Source organism: Leopardus geoffroyi, chromosome C1, assembly GCF_018350155.1.
Source record: "Leopardus geoffroyi isolate Oge1 chromosome C1, O.geoffroyi_Oge1_pat1.0, whole genome shotgun sequence".
Lineage (NCBI taxonomy): Eukaryota > Metazoa > Chordata > Mammalia > Carnivora > Felidae > Leopardus > Leopardus geoffroyi.
This window is the reverse complement of record NC_059328.1, coordinates 159,384,939-159,412,594: the sequence shown is the minus strand read 5'-3', so window position 1 is coordinate 159,412,594 and position 27,656 is coordinate 159,384,939. Positions and strand designations below refer to the sequence as shown.

General features: G+C 40.6%; 1 protein-coding gene across 6 annotated transcripts in view; it reads right to left on the bottom strand.

Annotated features, from left to right (window-relative positions):
* MYO3B (myosin IIIB) overlaps nucleotides 1-27,656 on the bottom strand; it is a 490,117-nt gene that overhangs the window by 256,971 nt on the left and 205,490 nt on the right. For all 6 annotated transcript variants that reach the window (XR_006712951.1, XM_045480150.1, XM_045480152.1 and 3 more), the window contains one exon: nucleotides 18,517-18,582. Coding sequence is in view for 5 of the 6 variants with exons in the window: in XM_045480150.1 (XP_045336106.1) it covers nucleotides 18,517-18,582 (66 nt within the window). In the remaining variant the exon portion in view is untranslated. The remainder of the gene's footprint in view (nucleotides 1-18,516; nucleotides 18,583-27,656) is intronic.

The window sequence follows — 27,656 nt, the reverse complement described above, 5'->3', positions numbered from 1 at the left end:
AAAATAATTATAGGCAGAAGAAAAAACGAAACGGGGTGCCTGGGTGGCTCAGTCAGTTAAGTGGCCGGCTTTGGCTCAGGTCATGATCTCACAGCTCCAAAGCTCATGAGTTCAAGCCCCACACGGGGCTCTGTGCTGACAGCTCGGAGCCTGGAGCCTGCTTCCGATTCTGTGTCTCCCTCTCTCTCTGCCCCTCCTCTGCTTGCACAGGCTCTCTCTCTCTCACTCACTCTCTCTCTCTCTCTCTCAAAAATAAGTAAACATTAAAAAAAAATTTTAAAGAAGAGAAAATGAAACAAAGGGGAAATTAGGGAATAAACATAGAATTTAGAGTACCAAATAAATTACTTTGGTAGAGTGGCCACAAATTTGGCTCTGGGCTCTGTAGCAGCCAATGTGAAGGGAAAATGCAGCCTGCTCTGTATTTCTTAAAGTCCATGATGTAAAAACAGACTAGGTGCTTGTAGAAATATGAATATATGATGATGACTGGCAAGGAGACTAGAAATAGAGGTTTCCTGGGTTTTCATAGAAATTACTCTATATAAGGTAATGAATACTATTTCCCTCCAATAAACATAGCCATGAGTTTCACAGAGTTGTTTCTTATCTTCAATCCCAACTGATATCTTCTATCAAAGAATTATATAGCAAAAAAATTCTCCCTGGGTGGCCAATATAAGGAGGCACAGAGAGCTCTTTGATCTTAACCCAGAGCTAAATCTACCAGTTACTTGGTAAATTTTTATAGTCAGGTCCCCTGATTCTTAAAATGCTGAATGCAGATGCTGGCATCCATCAAGGAAAGGAAAGGCCGGGTGCCAAGACACCATGTACAGTTGACCTTTCAACTTCACGGGTCCACTTATATGTGAATTTTTTCAATGAATACAGTATAATACTGTAAATGTATTTTCTCTTTACATTTTCTTAACATTTTTCTCTAGCTTACTTTATTGTAAGAGTACAGGATATAGTACATATAATACACACTATGAGTTAATCAACTCTTTATGTTAACAGTAAGGCTTCTAGTCAACCATGGGCTATTAGTAAAGTTTTGTATCAGAAGTTATACACAGATTTTCAACTGTGTGAGGGGTTGGTGTCTCCAACCCTCACATTGTTCAAAGGTCAACTAAACTATTCATTGCAAAGAATGGAAAGAAAATTGCTGAAAAATTTAGCCCATGGATGAAAAGCAACTCAAAGAAGGGAGCAATTTAATTCCACAGGTGGAGTTTGGGAGAGGGCAAGAAGAGGATTGAAGCACAACACAAGTGGGAATGGAAACAGTAAGACTGTCAAATTTGCTTTTTAAATAATGACAATGCTGGTTCCAAATTTCAGGGCATAGTAGTACACGGTGGAGAAAGATTAGACTGAGAAGGAAAATCATGGCCAAGACTTTCAATAATCTGGCATTGTGTCTGCCCACATTTAGCACCCTTCCCTTGATGTGTGCTTTTTTGGTAAAGACTTACATAGACTAAACACTGGCTGATTGCCAACTATATGAATATTATTGATGGTATAAAATCAAATTGGGGAAGGGGTGCCTGTGTGGCTCAGTCGGTTGAGCGTCTGACTTCAGCTCAGGTCATGATCTCGTGGTCTGTGAGTTCGAGCCCCATGATGGGCTGGCTCTGTGCTGACAGCTCAGAGCCTGAAGCCTGCTTCTGATTCTGTGTCTCCCTCTATCTCTGCCCCTCTGCCACTCATGCTCTGTTTCTCTCATTCTCAAAAATGAATAAATGTTTAAAAAATTCAAAAAAAATCAATTTGGGGAAAATAAACTAGACTGGGTTTTCATTAATACCCTAAACACTACTGAAAAGCCTGGAGATGGCACAAAAACAGACAGACACTCAGATCAATGGAACAGAATAGAGAACCCAGAAATGGACCCACAAATATATGCCCAACTAATCTCTGACAAAGCAGGAAAGAATATGCAATGGAATAAAGACAGTCTCTTTAGCAAATGGTGCTGGGAAAACTGGACAGCGACATGCAGAAGAATGAACTTGGATCACTTTCTTATACCACACACAAAAATAAACTCAAAATAGATGAAAGACCTAAATGTAAGACAGGAAGCCATCAAAATCCTTGAGGAGAAAGCAGGCAAAAACCATTTTGACATCAGCCACAGCAACTTCTTACTCAACACGTCTCTGGATGCAAAGGAAACAAAAGCAAAAATGAACTATTGGGACCTCACCAAAATAAAAAGCTTCTGCACAGTGAAGGAAACAATCAGAAAAATGAAAAAGCAACTGATGGAATTGGAGAAGATATTTGCAAATGACATATCAGATAAAGGGTTGGTATCCAAAAGTATAAAGAACTTATCAAACTCAACAACTAAAAAACAATCCAGTGAAGAAATGGGCAAAAGACATGAATAGACACTTCTCCAAAGAAGACATCCAGATGGCCAACTGACACATGAAAAAATGCTCAACATCACTCATCATCAGGGAAATACAAATCAAAACCACAATGAGATACCACCTCACACCTGTCAGAATTGCTAACATTAACAACTCAGGCAACAACAGATATTGGCGAGGATGTGGAGAGAGAGGATCTCTTTTGCATTGTTGGCATTGTTGGTGGGAATGCAAACTGGTACAGCCACTCTGGAAAACAGTATGGAGGTTTCTCAAAGAATTAAAAATAGAACTACCCTACACCCCAGCAATTGCACTACTAGGTATTTATCCAAGGGATACAGATATGCTGTTTCGAAGGGGTACGTGCACCCCAATATTTACAGCAGTGCTATCAACAATAGCCAAAGTATGGAAAGAGCCCAATGTCCATTGACAGATGAATGGATAAAGAAGATGTGGTAAAGATATACAATGGAGTATTACTCGGAAATCAAAAAGAATGAAATCTTGCCATTTGCAACTATGTGGATGGAACTAGAGGATATTATGCTAAGTGAAATTAGTCAAAGAAAGACAAATATCATATGACTTCACTCATATGAGGACTTTAAGATACAAAAGAGATGAACATAAGGGAAGGGAAGCAAAAATATAAAAACAGGGAGAGGGAAAAACATAAGAGACTCTTAAATATAGAGAACAGAGGGTTGCTGGAGGGGTTGTGGGAGGGGGGTGGGCTAAATGGGTAAAGGGCATTAAGGAATCTACTCCTGAAATCACTGTTGCACTATATGCTAAGTAACTTGGGATGTAAAATAGATTATTAAAAAAAAAAAAAAAAAAGAGTACACTAAATGTGATGGGGAAAAAAAAAGCCTGGAGAAAATATTGTCAGATAATAAGTAGCTGTAAATGTCATGCAAATCAGGATTTTGTACAGCTATTCGCAGCCTTGGTTTATGTTCCTGAGGACACAAACCATTACCATGCCTGTCACCTGCCATCCTTCTGCCCAATTTCTCAGCAAGAAAAGCTTCCAAGGGCAATGAAGTGCAATACTTAAATGACTGCTTCTGTTGCACTTTGGACAGACAGTTCTTCCCAAGGAAGTGGCCACCCAAGGAAGCCAGTTAGTGCTGAGCCTCTGTGCTTTTAGGCCAAGAAATGAACACTTCACCCCCTGGGGACGTCAATCCAGTGCCTTGTTCAAGCACTAAATTTTTGAAAGATAAAATATTTTTCTTTTTTAGGCAAGGGAAAGAGTAAAGACACCAACTGCCAAAGAGAGCCTGGGGAGTCCTTAACACTCTTCCATTAACATGAAGGAGCAGAACAGCTCCATCTATTACATCAAAGCCTCATCAGAGACCCTAATCCTTTATGAAAGGAACTCTCAGGCAGCCAAGCCTTTAATTTGCTGAATAATAGGCCCTCTGATTAACCCTTGCAAAGCAAAGTACAGACGTTGCAGGCAACAAATGTTCCCAGGCGGTGAGAGAGAAAGGGGGCGGGGGCTGGGATGGCTCCTACTCCCACTGTTAGTGAACTAACTCTATGCATAGGTTTCTAAATGGTTAGCTTTCTGTTTTCCCATTTTCATTTCCCTGTTCGCTCTCTCTCCTGGGAATATGCTACTTCCATTCTCTGAGACTTCCTGTGTCCTGAGCTTTAAGCTACTGTAACTCAGTGAAATGCACAGACAGATGATGTGGAATGACTTGTGTTGCCAAATCTACTCATAGTAGTAAATCAGTGACATGAAAGGCTCCTTCAATACCATTTACCCACCCCCCCCCCCACTCCAGGACAAGCCACTTGTGCTCTGTGATAAAGGACAGACAGAAAGAAAAAAGAGAAAGAGAGAGAAAGAAAGAGACAAAGAGAAAGAGAGAAAGAAAAGGAAAAGAACAGAAGAGAAAAGACAAGACAAAAGAAAAGAATAGGACTAGGACTAGGAACCCACAAGTAGGAGAAAGAGGAAAGAAAAAAGGAAGAGAAGGAATAATGTCAGCTCAGGCATTTCCCCTATCTGTTCTAATTAGATAGACGTCTAGTGTTAAAAAGAAAGATAGACAGAGACACCTGGATGGCTCAATGGTTGAGCGTCTGACTTTGGCTCAGGTCATGATCTCATAGTTTGTGAGTTCCAGCCCCACATCAGGCTCACTGGGGTCACCACGAAGCTTGCTTCAGATCCTCTGTACCCCTCTCTCTCTGCCCCTCCCCGACTCACACTTTCTCTCTCAAAAATAAATATTTAAAAAAAAGGTGGATAATCCTTTTTGTGGGATCCTATTGCTGGAGGAAGACAACTGTATACACTATGTTGCCAAGGGACAGGTAACAGGTTAGATAGGTCGTGGGCTTCACACTAATGTACATTTATAAATCATATACATATTGGACTTTCTGCTCATTATATCAGATAATGAGATGAATGATTGAATGTATGACACAGTGGTCAATTATCACATGGAGGATATAAATTCTATTGTGCTGAGGACATTTATCTCTTTATTGATCTGGCTCTGAAAGCAAGGATCATAAATTACAAGCCTTCAATAACTGTATGATAAATATTCTAATAACAAAATGCCACCAGGTCCTGTTTCCCCAATAAATTTCCATATGGTTTCAGTTAAAGAAGTAAAATGCAGAGAATTTTTACTTAATTTTTATTTTATTATCAAAAATTATATGTAGAATGAAGACCATACAGAAAAGCCTATCTATCCCAAACAGTCATGTGCTGGAGCCAGCATGCACAAGGTTCCCTAGATATTGTTACATTTTCAGGAATTTTGTGAACTGATGGATGTTACATTGGTAGCCTGAAATTGGCCATGGTGGGGGGGGGGCGGTATTTTATACCACGGAAATCAGTAAATGATACGAATTAGCCCCCTAGCCCCTCCCAGACAATTGTTAAACATTATTGCTCATGGACTCGAGATGCTGCGGAAAACTGCCTGATAATTCAAAAGCACTGTGTGATATGGGTAGAAATCTCTTCTTACCACCTTTTCCCTCTAATTCTTTTTTTCCTCATTTCCTGCCTTCTGCTGGATAAAAGTTTCCTAGAGACCCTTTTATCCTTCTGTTGGTTTAGAAACTAGACATTGTTTTCTTATAATTTTAGTCATTATCCTACATGTTTAAAATGTTTGCTGAACTATAAACTTTCCAGTAGTTCTATCCTCTTTTTGAGCACAAGAATCTATGCATGCCTTAACCATGAACTGAATACTACTGTCCCCCCTGAATTTTATGACTATTTAGATTTATTTCACCCCAAGTCATTTCTTACAGTTAACAGTTACACTTTGAAAATATTCTACGAAATTATTTCATTTCAAATGAATTTCTGCTTCGTTTGTGATGCCAGCAAGTTGTCTTTGTTAGCCTTAGAGTTTGTGTGTTTTTGAAATTTCAGTTGGCAGGCTCACTTTGAGGAGGAGGAGGAGAATTTTTCCCTTTCCCTCTCACTTTCTCTCTGTGCTTACTCTCTTAGTGTTATGACTTCGGGGTTGTGTCTTCTTGGCTCCCTAGGTCTCTAGCCCAGAGCCAGTTTTTAGAATGGAATTTTGTGCTCCTATCCCACGGTTTTCTTAGGTATATGAAAGAGCTCATCGCTGTGGCAGCAGAAGGCCCAGCCACTTATTTATCCTACCATTCTCAGGCAGAAGCTGCCTAAGAGCCATAGTCCTGGCTGATGGTCAGCACCTCCCTAGGTGTTGGAGAACAACAGAGGAAACTGCTACAGTCAGAGCACAGGATCATATGACCTCTCCTTATCCCATTCTTTTCCTCAGCTTTTCATCAGCCAACAAGAACTACTCCACACACTGGCTTCAGGCAGGAGTCTAACTCTGGAAAGTCTTCCTTGGAGCCCTCTTAGTCCTTTTAACCACAGGAGCCAAACTTCCAGCTATCACTGCTTGCTTCTGATCCCGGCAGATCTAGGACTTCAGCTTAGCTGAGTGAGCATTTTGTGTTTTCATTCCACTCTGATCTTAGAATCTAGATTCCTTCCTTCCTTCCCTAGTATAATGTTTTTGGCCTCTTTTATTTAAAACAAGCTTTTTTAATGCTTATTTATTTTGGGGAGAGAGAGAGACAGAGCACAAGTGGGAGAGGGGCAGAGAGAGAGGGAGACACAGAATCTGAAACAGGCTCCAGGCTCTGGGCTGTCAGCACAGAGCTCGACGTGGGGCTCGAACTCACAAACCATGAGATCATGACCTGAACTGAAGTCAGATGCTCAACTGACTGAGCCACCCAGGCACCCCTGGGCCTTTCTTTTTTATATGTGGCCTGTCATTGTTACATTTTTGGAAAAGCATAAAGTTAAAGATCCCCTTTGACAGATATTCTTGCCGGGAAACATCTAAAGGCAAAAATCCTTCAAATTCAAAGTTACCCAATAATTTCTTCTGCTTTCCACCACCCTAAGTTGTTTTCCTTTGGTAATTAATATCTACTGGTGCGAAGAATGTATTAATAATGTATATGGCCAAGATTAGCAGCTGTGAGATGTGCCCTTGCTCTTATTTTATAGAGGAAGCAAAGTCTACGTCATAGGTGTCAAACTCCCCCCACATCTTGATTCTCACACCTCACACCTGCATATTCCCCTAAGGCAGCCTTGGCAGGCCAATGTTTACATCAGAAGGAAATTGTCAGCCTGTAGAATGTCATGTCACTGACCATGGTCCTGAAACATCATGAGCCATGAAGACATAGGTGTTTATCTTAATCCTGGGTTCAGAAATGACTTCTCTTCAACCTTTCCCTGGAATTCTGAACCAGGAGATAGAGTAGGTGGTGGTGGAAAACAGGACAAGTGATGTGGCAGGGGGATATGGGGAAGGGGGGTACGAAATGAAGCACAATAGGCAGAAGCTGTTGGAGAGGAATATAATCACTGAGACTGCCAGGGATGATTTATTTTGACATCATTTTCATGTATTCAAAGCAACCAAAGAAGAACCCATAGTTAACCATGTCTACATAATCCACTTTTAACAAACTTATCATGTTTCTGATGCTTAAACTTTTATTTTTGCTTTGGGCAAGTACGTTGGGGGAGTGCATTTGACCTTTTTTTTTTTTGCCTCATATTCTTTTCCTTAATATTATGTTTTCAGTTAGGAGAGATTTATAAAGACCATGAGTCCTAATATTCAATTTCTAACTCAAGTCCATCATATTGCTGTGTATGCTTTTGAAGGTATCACCTCCTCTCTGCAATTTTTAGTTCTTCAAAAGGAACTGACATTTACTGAGCTCCTGCCATGTGCTAGCAATGTGCCAAATATTGGGGATAAAAGCAAAAAAGACACATTCTCTGTTTTGGAACTAGACAGTGGTGGTTGTAAAAAACTGTGAATGTGCTGAATCACACATTCCCTTTAATGGTTCCCTTTAAAATGGTCAATGTTTGTGTGAATTTCACCTAAACATATGCACACACACACACGTGCACACACCATACAGCAACATGACCTTGGGTAATGAACTATGATACAGACCTTGATTTGAATCCTAGCTCTGTCAGTTTCTAGTTGTGAGACATCAGGACAGTCACTTACCTTCTAAGAGGTTCACTTTCCCAGTATTAACCTGTCTCATATGGCAGGGGTTAGGATTCACTGAAATAATGCATGTAAAGTGCATTTCACTGTGTCTGACACATAGCATGCTTTAAATAAATCTTACCACTAATATTATCTGTACTCCTCACACAGATAACCCCAGATTTATTCAACTACTTTTATTTTAACTCTCGGGTATCTTTTATGCTGTACTTGATTTGGTTGAATGTGAGCTTTCTTTGGCTAAATGAGCTTTGCCATGAACAACGATTTTCGCATAACATAGAACTTGGCTATAATTAAAAAGAAAAATGAATTATAGGTCCACAAAAGTATATGCTACCTTTATACAGATATCCAGTTCAGGGTCATAGAAAATATCTCTAAGTGATCATGATCCTCTATCCTGGACACAGATGCAGAATCCTTCTAATATAGCGTCCTAGCAATCAGGTGGACCATCCTGGGATATGAGATGACACCAATTTGCCATCTCTTTGTATATAGTTTATTCCTCTCAGACAGACACATATGACCAAGACATCTTAGCACAGAATATGTATTTGATTCTTGAAGTCCTCAGTAAAGTCAGAAAATATTGGTAATGACAGAAATACCCCTCTTCTACAATTGGGCAGTAAGCTTGGGAAGAATTTAACACGGATCCTTAGTATCTGAGACATATTTCTAAAAAAATAAAAGGGAAGAAGGAAGGAAACAAGGAAGGAAGCAAATAAGGAAGAAAACACTATGGCCTTATGATATAATACTAATACTTGACTTTGTGATGATGTTCTACTGAATTAAATATTTTGGGGCACCTGGGTGGCTCAGTCAGTTATGCATCCAACTCTTGGTTTCAGCTCAGGTCATGATCTCACTGTTTTGTGAGTTCGAGCCCCGTATCAGGCTCTGTGCTTGGGTTTCTCTCTCTCTCTCCCCTTCTGTCTCTGATCCTCTCCCACTCATGCTGTCTCTGTCTCTCTCAAAATAAACTTATAATTTTTTTTTTTTTACATTTGATTCTCACTGGTAGACAGGTGGACACTGCTATCCTCACCCACAGCTAAGGAAGTAGAGGCTTGGAGAGATTAAATGAGTTAAGGTCATATACCAACCAAGTCATGGACTGTATTAGTTTCCTAGGGCTGCTGTGACAAGGTAACACAAACTGAGTGGCTTAACAAGAGATACTTATTGTCCCACAGCCCTGGAGGCTGGACGTCTGAGATCAAGACTCAAGGCTGGTAGGGCAATGCTCCCTCAAAGGTGCTAACAAAGGATCTGTTCCAGGCCTCTCTCCTAATTTTAATTGTTTCCTGGCTTAGAGCAGCATAAGGCATTCTCTCTGTGTGCATATCTGTCTACAAATTTCCCCTTTTTATAAAGACACCAGTTATACTGGTTTAGGGGTCCACCCTACTCCAGTATGATCTCATTCTAACTAATTACATCTGCAATGGCTCTAATTCCAAATAAGAACATATTATGGGATATTGAGGGTTAGGACTTCTACGTATGAAGTTTTAGGAGACATAATTCAAACCATAACATGGGTTGACCAAAGCCAAGCATTCTGTACAAGCATGAGGAACACTGCTTGAACCTAAGGATTTAAGCTTTGGGCTTCTCTTAAAGGCAAGGATTTCTATTATTCACTAAAATAATAGCTTTTTAAATAAAATTCTTCTTTCAGAAACATTCAATAGTCCTTCATATTAGAAACCAATTATGGGGGGCGCTTGGGTGGCTCAGTCCGTTAGGCACCCAGCTTCGGCTCAGGTCATGATCTCACGGTTTGTGAGTTCAAGCCCTGCATTGGGCTCTGTGCTGACAGCTCAGAGCCTGGAGTCTGTTTCAGATTCTGTGTCTCCCTCTCTCTCTGCCCCTCCCCCACTCATGCTGCCTCTCTCTCTCTCTCTCAAAAATAAACATTAAAAAAAATTTCAGAAACCAATTATGGGATTTTTCCCCCACTCATTAGCCTGGTATGATACCTATGTCATGTATTTGATGAGGTTCCTTATTTCCTTAGGAGGTTCCAAATTATAATACTAGAAGGTTGGCTGGAAGCTGCACACATATCCAAAAGGAGATGGAAGATCAAGAGAATCTATGATTACTCATTATATTTAATATCACTCTTATAAATTTCGAATCTATTTAAAAAACGAATCAGCCCTTTCCTCATTAGTGCCAACAGGCTATGTCTGTTATTTTTATCCCTGCCAGAAATCATCAGTGGCCTGTAATAATGTAGTACTAGCGACATGAGCCTTCATTTCCATTTTTAATTAAAATTCTTACTGACCTAGAGCCAGATTTCCTTCTGCACTAGAGCCTGTGGAAATTCCACAGTGGAAACTACAGTAGCCAGGGAGTAGAGGATCAGGCAGGAAGCCGGGAACTTCACACTGTACCAGAAGAACATCACAGCTCTTAAGAGAAAATCCAGGGGGGCGCCTGGGTGGCTCAGTTAGTTGAGTATCTGACTCTTGATTTCAGCTCAGGTCATGATCCTAGGGTCATGGGATTGAGCCCTGCATTGGGCTCTGCATTGGGCAGGGAGCCTGCTTGGGATTCTCTCTCTCTCTTCCTCTGCCTTTCCTCCCAGCTTGTTCTCTCTGTCTCTTTCTCTCTCTCAAAAATAAATAAATAAATTTAAAAGAGAGAGAGAGAGAGAGAGAGAGAGAGAGAGAGAGAGAGAGAGAGAGAAGATCCAGGAAGGGTGTCAACCTGGCCCCTCCAAGCTCTCTACTTGTCCTTACTTTCCCCATCCCGCCGAGGCCCTAGATCAGCCTCAGTGAGGATCATGAATGCCCCTCCTCATGATCCACTTCTGTTGTGACTTATCATCCTATGGATGCTATTGGCTCTCCTTCCTGACTCTCACACCTCTTTTGATGGTACCACTATGGAGTTAAAATATTTCTCACAATTGTTGAACTCTCAGTCTGTATCTCACTTAATTCTTACAACACTCTATAAGGTAGCATGATTTCAGACTGCAACCTGTCTGTACACTGTCCACTCTACTTAGGATATTGTTCTGGTACTATCCTGGGCCCAGGGCTGCCCTATTAGAAGACTACATTCTTAGCTTCCTTTGTAGCTAGTTGTAGCCATGTGATTGAGTTGTAGCTAATGATATGCTCCATGAAATGGTCAAAAGTTTTCTTAAAGTAAGCAAAATTTCATTTCTCTCTCCTTCCAGCTGGCTATAATAAGTAGGTCAATGTTGGAGCTATAGCAGCCATCTTGGCTCATGAGGTACCCTTGGAAGTGGAAATCACACTTAATGGGGCAGCATGAGGGCAGGAGCCTAGGTGGCTGCCAGATGCCCTGCTGGATTAGTGGTACCTATGTGGACTAACTTCCAGCTTATTTCATGTAAGAAATAAATAAAAATCTACCTTATTAAAGTCACTGTTAGTTGGGATTTTCTATCACAGCAGAATTGATCTTAATCCCAAATGGTTATCATATAAATATTAGTATTCCCATTTTACAGATTAGGAAACTGAGGTTCAGAAAGATGAAGTAATTTGGTCAAGGTCAAGAATCTAAGTGGAAATGTTAGAATACAACCTGACTTCAGGTCTAATGCTCTTTATCTCTCCAATGTGTATTCTCTAAAAAGACCCTTTCTCATGCTGAAAATACTGGAATCCTCATGTTTAACTCATCCTTTCCTGTAGCACCTGTCTTCTCCCATTAATAGTTGCCAAGCATTGTGGGTTCTACCTCTCAGGGTCCAGCCATCCATTTCATGTCCCACTGCTCCTTCCCCATGAAGAAACTTCTGGCTGGCTGACAGCAGAGACAGAGGCACTGGGTCTGGACAAGATGTGCCCTGAGATAGGTGTGGGAGGTAGGGTTGTTTGTGAGGCAAAGAAGTGAAGGTAAGTCTGCATTCCATCCACTGCTTCTGTTTTGACCCCTGCTGGAGCAGATTCTCTCAGGTTGAGTTTGAGGGGTGGTACTGTTGTTGTTGAGAAGGGAATGGAGAACTATGAGAACTACCTGAATTATAGGACATGTAGAGAACAGAGCCTGGCATGAGTCAGAGTTATTTGCCAGGTTCTACAGACACATATATAATTTAATCCTTACAGTAAATCTATGAGGCAGGTCGTCTGCCTCAGCTTGACAAATGAGGACCAAAGGTCAGAGAGGTTAAATATCTTCCCCCAAGTTGCACAGCTAGCAAGTGACACAGCTGAATGCACACACTGCTCTTCTTGATGAACCAGGTGGCACTCTGGGGAGTGATGGAGGGGAACAGACTGTGGGCAGAGCTATGAGCCATGTCCCCACTTCTCCTACCCCTGTCCCCCACACACCATGTGCTCACCATTACTTCTGTTTACTTCAACTGCAGATGCACTTTGATTTATATTATGAAATTCAAGTACAAATTAAAAAAAAGAAAAACCAGTATGGGGTAAACAGAACATCATCTAGGCTAACCCTAACTAAAAGTCACCTAACATAATACGCTACAAAGCACTAATGTGAACTCTAGGACATATGCTACAGGTTTGGTTTCTCACAAGATCCAAACCCAGCATTTGTTGGGAAATCAATAGAATATGCTGCCTAGAGAATGGTCTATCCACCTTACTGTGCCTTTTGCTTCTTTTAGATCAGGCTAAAACCCTCACTGCCAAGGTTCTTACGATAACAGTATATTCCAAACATCTGTGGACACTGTACCATATTTCGAACTTCAAATTACAAGGAACCACTTCTTGATTTACATCATGAGAAAATCATATTTCATTGGCTGAGTTTATAAGTAGGGTCTAAGTGAGATCAAATTGGGCCCTTGGTTTCTTTAGATGATCTATTAGGCAATCTAAATTAGACCCTCTTCAGGGAGATATAACCTTGAAACACATAGCTTTATTTGTTCTTTTTATGAGGAGGAAAGAATCCAAATTTTTCAAAATGAAAAAGAAGTTGGGTTGCATTTGTAAGTATATTGATCAATATATGTTAAGAGGAGAGAGAAGAATTTGGGGGGTTTTAAACTAGAATTTTTTTTTAATTTTGAGCTTCTTCATGAGTTTTTATTAATTCACTAATTCCCTGTAGCTCAAGAGATGCTAATTAATTCAAGAAGCCATAACAGCTAATCATTGGCTAAATAAATCTAAAATGGAGAGTCTGTCACTAGAGATACCACTGCTCATTTTAATTAATATTACCAATTTGTGAAGTAATGTAAATAAAGGCTATTGTATCCTTCTCTTCCAGGAAATATTAACCCTTTGCATGGCCACCTGAGAATCTAACAAGACTTAACAAGCCAAGAGTATTTGTGGAGCTTAATCAATCACTGAGTTAGGACATTTTATAATGTTCACTGACATTATAAAAACCACGTGGAATTAAGCTGCCACAAAACGCAGGATGGCAAAGAGCTAAGAATGGTTGCCTTCAAGGAAACACAATCAATGCCAAGGAAGCAACCGCCCCAAAATGGTTTAGGCCTAGAGAAAAGCCAATGTTCCAGTTCTGAGTTTCAATTTTTAAAGAATGAATTTATGCAAATACCCATTAGTTTTAGCAGTTCTGTAGCTCAGAGTGATCTCACCTTGTTAACATGCAGTACAACTGCTTGTAGCCATTGAATATCATTTGGAGGGATAGGAAAGTCTGCCTCTACATTTCATGGCTAAATGGCAAGGCTCAGCCACAAAGCCCACTGTGGAAAACAGACCTATATGCTTAGCCTCTCAAGCCAGCCAACCCAAGAAAGCAGTGTGTGTGGCAGGCCATATAGCTCAGGTCATCACTAAAGCCTAAGCTGAGCAGCAAACGTGCTCCTGGTAGATTTGCCCTTGCCTGGGAGAAATCCTTCTTTATTGTCTCACCAATCAGCTCAAGAGCCACTGATGATAACTTCCTAAAATTAATTCCTAATAAAACCCCAAAAGTTTTAGAGGCAACATGAAAAAGCATAGTTCACAGATACCTAATTAGCCAATAACTGGGAAAGTATTATAGTTTGGTCCAAAGACCTGAAATTAGTTTGAACTGGGGGGGTGGGGGGGGTGGGGAAGACATCCTTCAGGATGAAGGTGAAGTCGGCAAAGGAAAATTATTGTTATCTGGTCACAAGGCTACTTCTGAAAGGAGCCTCCTGACAAAGCAGAAGTCTGGCTGAAATTTGAACCAGATAAACTTGTTATGCAAATAGCTTTAGCCATAGGGGAAAGGGCTGATAATGAAATCTCTACAAAGCCAGCCACACATTACAGAGGTGACAAAAAACATCAGGCAGGGTCCTAGAATATGGATAAAAAGCAGTGTAGAATTTATGTGAGCATCATGTTTAATTTATCTTAACTAAGCTGTCAGGAGTCAAGTTTGACAAATGCATAACTAACTCATATAAATTAGTCAATTATCACTAACGACCAAAGGTTCAGAACCAAACTGACGTTTCTTTTCTTTTAATTCCAATACATGTTTACTAATAGGATTCAGACTTTCTTAAATCTCTCCTAGCATCTCCAAATTAAGGCTGGAAACCTGAAAAACACCAAGCCACATCCCAGCACTCATGCTGTCCCTGCCCCTCCCCTGCTACCTCATGCACATTCGTTCCCTCTCTCATTCCCATTGCCCCCCCCCCCCCCCCGCCCACACACACACACATACACACACCCTGTCCCCTGTCTACACAAGCTATAATCACTAGCTACAGCCAGACTAATCCCTTCAGACCACTGCAGCAATCAATGAGAAGCCATATAGGTTCTTTGGTAAGTGGAGACAAACATGGACCAAGAAAGATCAAAATTACTGAATCACCTCTGCTATGGTTTAGTAGCCACATGATGATAGGGTATTAAAAGTTTTAAAGCTGTGAAAGAATTCTAGTCCTCTTTGCTCTTCAGAAAGAATTCATTTATTTACTTTAATACAATGCATTGTTGTTCATTCTACAATGGGAATTGAAGCAATTAACTGAGTAATTCAAGCTAAAAACACCTTTCCTAAAATTATGAGAAAATCATCTTCTCCACCCCACTCCCACTAATATACTCTGAAAGCCTTAATCATCTATCATTCTCTTCCAATATGGGCAAGATAAGTATAAAAGCAAACCAAGGCTCTCTAAACAGACATTTCTACTCAGTGAGTGTCACTGTTTGTATTTCATTAGAGATCTGAATAAACAGAATGAAATAGTAAAGACAAATTGCATTTGGTAGGCTGAGTAATGGCAGTCTACGGTATGCAGGCTCACCTATGAAACCACAGGTTATTATTTGGGAATAGTGGGCAGGTTTCTACCTAAATATATAAAATAGAATAATTAGCCTCTAATCTTGAGACTCATCTTTCTAACAATCTTGTAAAAAAAAAAGAATTCATGGTTGAGGAATCTAAGATGTTATGAGGAAAGCAGGATTGATGGCTCAAGTCAGGAAAGAATCTATGAACAACTATAATATATAGTATTTTCACTAATAAAACCACTAAGGACAACTCATTAAATAAAGAGAAGATTGATGACATTTTTCCATATCTTAAATTAGTAGTAAAGGACACAATCACTTAATTTCTATTTACCTTCATTGGTTCATTAGAACCTTTTCAGACTCTCCCTCTCCTATGGTTTCAACAAGATATTTTTCTTTGTGCCTTATGGTATGCATATTAAAGGCACAGGTTTTTGTGTTCTGTTCTCCATTCCAGTATCAAGACCCTTCTAAGTCTAAAGCAAATCAGAACGAGTGCATCAAGAAATCTCAGAGTTGGGGAAAATGTAAGCAGATTTAAGTGGACTTAAATTACACTTAAATGGTGTAATAGGATCTGCCATAGAGAAAAATCAGTAGTAGGGAGGGATTTCTATACTGTTTAACCCTGAAAGTCCCAACCTCATCATAAATTATGTACCTCTATTCCCAAATCCATCTAAGCAATACCGTGCTTGGTTTAAGAACACAAATACAGGGCACCTGGGTGGCTCAGTCGGTTAAGCCTCTGACTTCAGCTCAGGTCATGATATCATGGCTAATGATTTCGAGCCCTGCATGAGGCTCTGTGCTGACAGCTCAGAGCCTAGAGCCTGCTGCGAATTCTGTGTCTTCCTCTCTCTGCCCCTGCCCTGCTCCCACTGTCTCTCAAAAATAACCAAAAAAAATTTTTTTTAATTTAAAAAATGTTAAAAGAACACAAATACACTCTTGAAAAAATATACAGAACATAAAAATTTGGTGAGTCAAGTCACATTTTAGAGGCATCACAAGAGCTTGGTATAGGAAGGCATTTTTGTGAATATGTAATGGATTTTTCTAGGCCAACAGCTTTGAGAAGGTCAATCAAGGGAATCTGTATGCAGCAATGGAATGAAAAGGAAATTTTTTAAAATCCAGCCTTGCTAGCAAAAATCACTGGAACCATAGCCCTTGGATTTTTCTCCCTGGGGTGATCTGAAATGTGCCCCCAGACACCAAGGTGTCTTTAGTTCTCCAGTTCCCTTGACCTCCTCCTTTGGCTCCCAAATTCCAGGGAGTGCCTCTTCCTCTGCTCCTACATGAGTATCATCCCTCCTGCTCTATCTGTTGTTCTTCTCACCACTGCCTGACATTGCCACCCTTAAGTTGTGGCTGCTTCTGCATCCTGCAGGCTTTACAGAAGCATCAGAGTGGGGGCTGGAGGGGCGAGGAAATGCTCTAGCCTTGAACTATATGGTCACATTCCAATACAGCCTTGCTTGGTAGAGTTCTTGAGAGTACATTACTGTTCTTCTCTCCTGACGAAGACAGCACAAATCCAGGAGGGGCTGGACAAGCAAACAATTTCAAGGACCTTGAACTAGGCTGCATGTGAAACAAAAATTAAATATAGGTTCACAGCTCTTTCTACTAACCCTTGGAGTCAAATAGGCTTTAGAATTCAGAATTTTATCAAATTTTAGAAAAGTAAACCAGTGCATCTACTGTATGTTATGTAACATTCCCCAGCAGGATCTGGGGCAGCACACTGTAATCAAACACATTAATATATCTGCAGCAATTCACATGAATATTCACACTGAGTGAGATAAATAATGACTATAAATAGCTTCATTTCAGTTTAGGTCATGTGTTGCCACCAAGTCAGATCACATAAGGTCAGGACTTGTAGCTAAATGAGTCAAGTACAAAAATAACTTCCATTTTTTAGAGCTCTTTGGATTTTAGAATTGTGGATAAGGAATTATTGATCTGTATTGTGACTGAGTAGGGAAGATGATGAAGGGACCCAGTTTTCTTCATTGTCCTGCGTCTTTGTTGAAGCTAATCATGCACACAGATAGAAGTTAGAAAATGTTGTGTTGACCATTCACTACTTCCTGGTTACTAGCTATTTTGGGCACTTCTTTTCTCTTCCATGACCTCTGAACACCTGGTTTGATCTGCTAGACACTGAGCACATCTCTTCCCAGTTCCTATGCACTGGATATACCTTGTAATGCCTGGTCTAGACCCCACAGTTCACCAGGCCTTGAGCCTGGGGTCATATAGTCCCTTCCAGCAAAGTGAGTATCTTCCCCAGATCTGGAAGCAGTGTGGTCCTTTCCCGGGGGCCAGGCCAAAAGCTCATGTTCCCAGCATGGAGTCACCATCCTAATGGTATTATTGGTGGTTCTGCTCCTGTCTTAGTCCCATTCTATCTTGCCTAGCTCCTGGTAACACAGCTCCCATCAGGTACACCATCCACCACATGGGTTTTTATCTTGTTCTCCCCACCTTGAGCCCTTGGCTGGGGCTGTTCACTTGAGTGCCTCAAGCCTGAGATCCTACTCTGCCTACTCAATCATCCTGGGAACCGGAGCTGTGTTCTCATACCACAGATCCTAGAGCAAAGTCCAACTTCCAAGCTGCAAGGCTTCTGTTGAACACTGCCACCTTCTGTCTCTTCTCTAGGACTAGTGTGGGCATCACAGTTTGTTTGTTTGTTTGTTTGTTTATTTATTTATTGAGAGAGACTGAGAGAGAGAGAGAGAGAGAGAGAGAGAGAGAGAGAGAACACACACATGGGCAGGGAGGGGCCAAGGGGAAGGGGAAATGAGAATCTTAAGCAGGCTCCATGCCCAGCACAGAGCCCAATGCGGGTCTCAATCTCAAGACTGTGGTATCATGATCTGAGCCAAAATCAAGAGTAGGATGCTTAACCTACTGAGCCACCCAGGCACCCTGAGCATCACAGTTTTAGACGTTGAGTCTCCTCCCTTATTAAAAAGACCACTGGCAACATTTGCTCCAGGACACAGTAGATTCTCAGATAAATGTGATCCACATGATCAGAAGGACTGATTATAGCCAAAAGTCAAATGGAACTCCTTATGTTTCAAATTCTGCAGAGGCATCTTCCATCATTCACTGGAACAAATTCTGTGTCGTAATGTGCTAAAAGGCATAACAACTTCTAGCGCCAAGTAAATTCCACAGCTTGGATTTCCAATCACTGTTCAAGGCCTTGCTGGATAAGCAATTTTTAGTGGAAGAAATACTCACTGTGAAATAAAGTGGTTGAATTCCTCACACCATTTTTCCGGATGAAGTAAAGTAGGTGGAGGATTTCTGAAAAACAAAAGCAATTTATTTATTTATTTATTTTTACCAAAAAAAAAAAAGTGTTTAGTTAAAGGCAAAACATCAACTTGTCTTTACTGATACTGTTCTAAATAGCTCTGATAAAATCCAATCTGTTTCTTCCCAGGTGGGAGTCATTCATTAGTGGTAAATTATAAAGTGCCAGCCCCTATTCATTTAGTCCTTCATTTTCATTGACTCAAGGCCTACAATGCCCATGGTTTTCTGCAGGACCTGTGAGAGTTACACAGATCGGGAACATTCCTCAGGGAGCAGACACTAATGAAGGGTGAGCACACAACCACCATCACTGAGAGCCGAGTATTATTAATGCCATAAGAAAGAATGCTATAGGGGCGCCTGGGTGGCTCAGTCGGTTAAGCGTCTGACTTCGGCTCAGGTCACGATCTCACGGTTCGTGGGTTCGCGCCCCACATAAGGCTCTGTGCTGACAGCTCAGAGCCTGGAGCCTGTTTCAGATTCTGTGTCTCCCTCTCTCTCTGCCCCTCCCCAACTCGTGCTCTGTCTCCCTCCGTCTCAAAAATAAATAAACATTAAAAAAAAATTTTTTTTTTTAAAAGAAAGAATGCTATAAACATAGTGCTAGGGGCTTTAGAGAAATTTTACAAGGATTTTCAGATCATTATGCTACCATTTGAATTAATTACGTGATGCGTTTAAAATACACTCAAATTCATCAAATTTTTAACTATTGCCTGTATGTCAACTTCTGCAATAGGCACTGGGGAAAGCGAAACAACTAAGACAGTGCTCCAGACCCATGGGGTCCCTGCGTAGAGAGTGTGACAGACATCTAATATAACTACGTATTGGAGGTCCAAGAGAACTAGAGAGATGCAAAAAGATTCTGGTAACCAGACCACTTCTTGGTAAGAAGGTAGAATAAAGGGACGGTAAGAGCCCTGCATTTGGCTGAATATTTATCCAAAGATATTTCTTTTTTCAAATTTTTATTTAAGTTCTAGTTAATTAAAATATAGTGTAGTATTGGTTTCAGGAGTAGAATTTAGTGATTCATCACTTACATATAACACCCAGGGCTCATCATAACAAAGTGCCCTCCTCACCCATTTAGCCCATCTCCCCCACTCAACTCCTTCCATCAACCCTCAGTTTGTTCTATCATCAAGAGTCCCCAAAGAGATTACATTTTAAAATAGAAGTGACATTACCTTTAATTGGTAAGATTTTTTTTCTAGTCATAAATGGAAGTAGGCGCTTCTGGGCAAATCAAGTTCAGCAAATGGAGAAAGTTTACATTTCTGCATATTTGAATTATGACTGTATACCTTAAACCCAATATATGTGTTTTCACCTGGGCTCTAACCGCTTCCTAAAACCATAGGCTGCTTAGCTTCAATAGGTAGAGGAATGAGAAGCAGCAAGAATGACAAAATAAAAAAAAAATGCATTAGAGGGGCGCCTGGGTGGCTCAGTCGGTTAAGCGTCCGACTTCAGCTCAGGTCACGATCTCGCGGTCCGTGAGTTTGAGCCCTGCATCGGGCTCTGGGCTGATGGCTCAGAGCCTGCCTGGAGCCTGCTTCTGATTCTGTGTCTCCCTCTCTCTCTGCCCCTCCCCTGTTCATGCTCTGTCTCTCTCTGTCTCAAAAATAAATAAAAAAATTCATTAGATAATGTGATTGCAACATGCCTCTCAATACCCATTCTCCTCTCATTTCCTTGAGTACAATTTTTATTCTGACACAATGCTGCCACATAAAGATACATTTTCCTGAGTTTCTTGCAGCTATATGTGTGTCCATGTGACTGAGTTCAGGCCAATTATATATAAGTAAAACTGTTCTACAGTGTTTCCAGGAAACCTTCTTAAAAGAGGGGAGACAGGACATCTTCCTTCTTCCTTCTTGCTACTTCCTGAAGTATGGATGTGATGGCTGGAGCTTGAGCAGCCATTTTGGATATGAGGTAAACTTGAAAATGAGAGCTATAAGCTGAGTATGGCAAAGAAGATAGATAGGAAACTGGATTCATGATGACACTGCAAAGCTGCTGTACTAGCTCTAGACTGCTTCCCCTTAGTATTTCTTAACAGAACAGAGAAGTAAACTTCCACCTTTTTAAAGCCATTGTTATAATGCAATTAATCCTAAATGAGCCAGTAATATTTCAGAGTATTATCCTATCACATGATTATAACATAAGTTGACAAATGATAGAAAAATACACACACAAAGATATGTGGGAGCATAATTAAGGAACAACTTACCCAATCTGGTGAGTCCCAGAAGACTTTCTAAAGAAGATGAACTTATGCTGGCCCCTGATGATTAGGTTGGAATTTTCAAGATAGACAAGGAAAGGGAAGCCACTACAGGCTTAGGAAACAACATGTGCCAAGTCACAGAAGTATAAAAGAGTCTGGCAGGTTCAAAGAACATGAGTAATTTTTTGAGACTAGACTATATGATTCTTTTGGATCTGAAGAGAGAGCATGAGGGAAGGAAGAATGATAAGAGAGGAAGCATATGATTTCCCTGTTCTGCATAAGAATTTAATCATCCTTCAGATCTTCTGATTCAAAGACCCAAAGGAAAATTATCTGTGTGACCACAGAGAAAGAGTAAGTAGCTGAAGGTTGCCCTTCAGTTATTTTGGAGGCTGCCTCTATCGCATTCATTTTATTCAACAATATTTGCCCTTATCTTTCCCTTATACTTTTTAAATAACAAAAGCACCATCATATAACTTCTGCTTCAATGCTAATTTGGCTGACCTCTTCTTACTGGCTCCAGCTGTTTGAGGCCCCAGCTGTCAGCCTCAGTGTAGCATCTCTTGGTGAGGTTATCCTACATCATCTCTAGAGCCCTTTTGAGATCTTGAACTTCCATTGCTCTTCTTAGGTTTTCTGCTCATTCTGCTCTCACTGAGATCAGTTCCATACACAAGAGTTGCTTAAGCAATTTACTGCCTAACAGAACTTAAGTCACCCCTAAAGCAGTTAACCATGACCAAGAAGTCACTTGTAGACAGAATAAACAGACTTGATTAAAACAGTCCTAGTAGGCTCAACATTGGCCAGCTAAGCATGAAGGCACAGCCCTCTGCTGCAATTAAAGAACGACCCAGCAAGAGTCCACTCTTGTGTAGAAAACACTGCACTCTCCTGTTTTCATTCCAGCTATCAGTAGGAACTACAGGCCAGGGCTATGGTTTATGAGTTGGCCTAAACCTCTGCAGGGCACAGAGGAGAGTAGCAAGAGATCACCTCTCACCCAGGCCATCACCAATCGCTGCTCACCTTACATGAACCCCATACAAGGAAACATCTTCTTTGAAGCTTGGCTTCATAGGAATTTGGTTTCAGAGCTCATTTGACCTTGTAGGTAGGTGCCCTGCCTTTCCTGGAGTCGATCCATCATACTTAGGTTCAGTAAATACAGATCTTGTGAAAGATTATTATCTGTGTATAACGAAATCTATAAGGAATTTGAAGGCTTTGTGGTACTTTGTTTGCACTGGCAATATAAATTCCAGTCCTCTTGCTATCCAGGAGGAGGACCAAATAGTAACAATGGTCCCTTTTTGGCTCCTGTCAATACCATAGATGCAAGCTGCAACCCTGCCCAGAGGATCTCTTTCTGAAAGGAGATGAGATGCTTCATGTTCAGTGTGATGGGAGAGTCATCGCTCGTGTATGTGTATGGATAGTAAGAGCCTAGAGAATGTATGAATGGTGAGTGACTAGAAGGACTGTGAATCTAAATAACCAGCTCTAATTTGGATAATGTTTATAAACATACGTTTTGCTTCCGTGAAAAAGGCAAAAAGTGAACTCAGTGTTCAGTGTTTGTTTTGCAGTAAGCCATTATTGGGGCATACCCCAAGCAGCCGGAGAGGCCCCATGAAGCTCCTTCCCCAGGAACCACATTCAGCCTCTCAGCAACAAGCTGCTGTAGCTTTGAACTGTGTTTGTGAGTATCTGTACTTTATCTCAATGTATTTTGTGCATTCATTAGCAACATGTGTCCTAAGGCATCAGAAAAGCCTAAAAGGGGTTATCTTGGGTGTGGGAATGCTCAAAAATTTTTCTTTATAAACTAATGGCAATTGCTTCTTCACTTTACACTATTTTTGGCTTAAGAGAGGTTTCTACTTTTGGATAGCAGGGGAAACCTGTAGTTGAACTGAGTTTTGCCTGCTTGGATTTTACTCCTGTGATTTGGACCACAAATTCAATTTCTATAAAGATGATTTACTGCGTACAGACAGCATTAAGGCTACATGAAACTAGAAGCAAATGGGGTGATGGTAAAGAGAGTCCCGAACCTATTATATACCCATTTTTGACACTATAATCCTGGATCCAGCAAATACAATGGAGATCAAGTTAACCTTCTTCTCACAAAGCCTCTGTGGGAAGAGGCTTTCTGAATAGTCCAACTGAATTCATTCCTGAAACAGAGAAGCAGCTGACTAGGATGGGGACCTGGCCTCTGGACAGCCAATCCTAATTTAAACTGGTGGCCTCTTCCATACCATGATGCAAAATGATAATATGGGTCAATCTGATTCTCTTTAGAATTTTCCCCCCACCTTGAACTAAAAAAATAAACACAAAACAAACAAGAGAATGAAGCAGCCTAGTAATGAGAGCTGAAGCTAAGAGATATGTGATGACAGATGGGAGAGGCCATGGAGAACAATGTGCAAGCTCAAGTTTTAGGAAGCAGATACTACAAGTAGGCAGAAAACCAGGGAATGAGGAGAAAACAGGCCAGGTAGAGGAGGAAGGAAGGAAAGTGCTACAAGAAACTGAGACTCCAGAGGCTATTCTTGAGTTCCTTTTGTGAGTGCTTCTCTCTCTGGTGCACCTAGAATATTATTGGCCCTAGAATTCTGTTCTTAGCCCTATTCTCTTCCCATCCTACACATTCACTGATGGCTCACTAGATGTCAACAGTTCTCTAATCTCTATCTCCTGCCTTGATTTCTCCTCTACTTTTTGGCTGGTGCATCCAAATATTCACTAGATGCTCCATTTTAATATCACAAGGGCATCCTAAAGTCAGCATGTTCAAAACCAAACTTACCTTCTTCCCCCAAATCTAAATTCCTCTTGGTTGCTGAAGTCAAAAACTTGGGTTCTATCCTCTCCCATAACCCTACATCCAGTTGGAGAAGGCAAAATAATGACTCCCCCAAAGAAGGCCACATGCTATGTGGACTATGTTCATAGGTTCGTACTCCATGAACACGATACCTACCTTCCATGGCAAAAGGGACTTTGCTAATGTGATTAAGGCTAAGGACATGAAGGGTTACCTCGAATTATCTGCATGGGCTCAATTTAATCTCTAGCCTTTTAAAGCAGAAAAGAGAGGCACAAGAAGAGGCAGGAGATACACGAAATACGAAAGGGACTCTACTTGCCACTGCTGTCTTTGAAGGCAGGGAAAGGGTGTCAGGTGCCCAAGAATGCATGTGGCCTCCAAAAGATGGGAATGGGCCTCTGCTGATACCCAGCAAGCAAACGGGACTTCAGTTCTACAAATACAAGGAACTGAATTCTGCTAATAACCAGAATGAACAAGGAAACCGATTTTCTCCTGAAGCCTCCAGAAAGGGGTGTAGCCTTGCCAACACCCTGATTTTAGCTCAGTGAGATCCATGTCATATTTTTTTTATTTTTTTTAAGTTTATTTATTTTTGACAGGGACAGAGTGCGAACATGAGCTGGGGAGGGGCAGAGAGAGAGAGAGGGAGACACAGAATCCGAAGCAGGCTTCCAGGCTTCAAGCTGTCAGCACAGAGCCTGACACGGGGCTCAAGCTCACGAACTGTGAGATCATGACCTGGGCTGAAGTCGGACACTTAACCGACTGAGCCACCCAGGCGCCCCCCATGTCATATTTCTAATCTATAGAACTAGAAGGCAATAAATTTGTGCTACATTAAGCTGCTACATTTGTGGTAATCTGTTATGACAGCAATAGAAAACTAATACATCAATTGAGCACGAAGTCCTATCAATTCTACTCCCTAAATTCCTTTCTAATTACCTCATCTCCTCTTTCATGTCCTAGTTCAGTCACTTATCATCTCACACCCAGACTATTTCAGTAGCCTCCTCCTTTTTTCTCCCTCCCTCTATCCTCATCTCTCTCTAATCCATCTTGCACTTAGCAGCTAGAATTTCTTTATAACATACAAATCTGACCTTGTTATTTTCTTGCTCAAAAATTTTCAGTAGATCTACACTGCCAGCATGATTAAAAAAAAAAAAAAAACTCAACCCTTCTGCATGATATACAAATGGCCTTGCCTGTCTATCTACCCAATCTCATCTCAAACCATGTCCCCATGTGCACCTGATGATGCAGTAGTGTATTGCACAGTACTTGTAGCTCCTAAAGCAGGTCCTATTATTTCATGCCTCAGGGCCTTTGCATATGCTAGACCTTCCATTTAGAGTGCTATCCCCAATTTGTCTACCTGGACTGCTCCTACTTATGCTTCATGTGCATCTTCAGTACCCAGCACAGCAGCACTCCATAAATTTTTGCTGAATGAATGACTACATGAATGAATGCACACAAACATACATCTACTGTAAGTAAGCCAAGAAATGATGCCAGGACAAAATATGACTTGCTCCCCAAAGTAGCATAAAATTAGACAAAGCGAAACAGCACCTTTGGATGTGAGCAAATTCTAACTATATTTTACACACAAGCAGGGTTTGAGGAACAGAGAGTCCCTTTGGGTGGTGATTTGGGTTGGATTTAATAATATAAGCCTCATCTCTCTGCTTTTGAAGCCGGAATGCCCCCAGATCCCTGAACATATTTGACCAAAGGAGGAAATAAATCATGATTAAAACTGCATTATAGACATTATCTGGTATCAGGGCCATTATACACATATGCACGGTGGGTTTAAGACATTTTCTTGAAAACATCTAACAGAAAGTGGAACTGTTAGGTTTTAAAAAGATAGTTTTATTTCAATGTCAATACTCATCACTGTCTTCTTTATTTTTATCTCATGAAGAGTCCATTACATTGGAAGATGAATTAAGAAAACATATATGGAAAAAATGACAGAAAAACAATTAGCAAGCAATACTTTTAGAAGGTGCAAAATGAAGTCCCCAAACCCTAAAGCACACTCACCAAAGACCTGCTGAGTAAAAAAATTCTCAATGACAATGAGTTAATTAAGAAAAGCTTCCTGGAAGTTGTGAACTTTAAGGCAGGTCCTAAACAGGGTATACACACCAGATGGTAAGATGAGAAGGGTATTAAGGAAGAGGGAGAATATAGATATAGAGAGGAAGACCTCAAGACTGAAGTATGATAACTAATAAATAAATCATTACCATGCAGTTAAATAAACTCTTGGGAGTCTGTTCAAATGGTATCCTGTTTATTTATTCATAAAAGCAATAAACTAAGACATTGAGCACAATTAACTGTTCTGAGAGTATTAACCACAGCAACAGAGGTGCCATCCTGATCTACAATTGAGAGATTTAGATTCATTTATGAGGTTGAATGGTTCGGTGTGTGCCTGCAGCTCGTCCCTAAGTATCACCACCTGGCTCCAGCCAAAGTTGCTTTTCTCCCTAAGTCACATCTTATCCGTTCAAAATCAAGTACTTGAAAATTTTTATATTTACTTGTAATACATGGCTCCATTTTAATGTAGAAAATTCCCCAATGTAGGAACATAGTGTCAGGGCAGAAGACCTTCTAGCTGGACTTGGAATCCAATTGACATGAGACAGATTAATAGGGGAAAGTCAGATTTAATAGCATACGCATGGGAAATCCACACAGACATGGAATTCCAAAGACAGTGAGGCAACATGAAGCTTGTATGAGCTAAGGAGAGGGGCAGGAGCCTGGGGGTACAAAGGGGAGAAAGACTGCTGGCAAGGAGGTGAAAGGTGACCTTTGGAAAAACGAAGGTTTGCCCTATTATGCAGATCATCTCTTAGATAAACAGGAGTCTGTTCATAGCTCGCTTCTTCATACAGGCTCTCCTTTCCAATGTAAACTGAGCAGGCTGATGGGGAGACAGAGAGCTTTTTCTGCATCTGCTGGGTTTTGATCACTTTTAACTCAAAATAATCTTTATGCCAAACTAGCACATTCTGGGGCATCTCATCCTTCACTCCTTCAATGGAAAGCAAAAAGCCAAATACCTCTTCACTATCACCCCTAATCTCAAGCTCTTGTTCATATCAGTGTGCTTGTATTCTTTCAGATATTTTTACATGCATTTTTATTATTTTCTATAAATACATATAGACTGTTTTTGCTGTGCTTTAAGTATATAATTTAATAAATATGATATAAATTTTAGGATATAATTACAGTTGGGGACAGTGGAAATGGGATCAAATGGGATTAAAGTGTCCTGGTACTTATTTTTTCCATTCAATAACATGGCTTAAAGATCAACCCATGCCAACTTGATACCTGAAGAGTATTCCACAATGTGGGCATACTATAGTTTGTTTATCCATTCACTCGTTGGTGGATATTCAGGCTGTTTCTATTTTTTTCACTAATAGGATAAAAGCTGAAATGGTTTACACATGCCACATGTCGTATGTGATCTCTAACTTTTAAAAGGCTTCTTAGGTGGCAAACACCGGACATTTGTCGTTGAACATTTAGGATCCTACTACATAACTTAAAATGCAGAGAAGCAGACACTGATTGCCTCATCTTCTCAAGGTGGCCCAGTAAACAATTCCAGAGCAGAGGAGGAAGTGACTATGAAAAGGCTCTGCAGGTTGTGAAGAGTGCCCCTAGGTCACCACTCCATAGGATACACTGTGAATTGTTCAACTCTACCAGTGTCAAGCTCTGAACCCCCCTGCTGGGTTCCATTCTGCCACTTGCAAGAATCTGCTACCTGATTTGAACAGTATCTCTGGGTAATTACCTTACAGACCAAGATTTATTCAAAATATATACATGCTATAATTCTGCTGAAGTGAAATCATTTGAAAAAATTAAATAGTTGAGGATATTTCTTTAAAATCAGAAAACATGATACGAAAATGACAC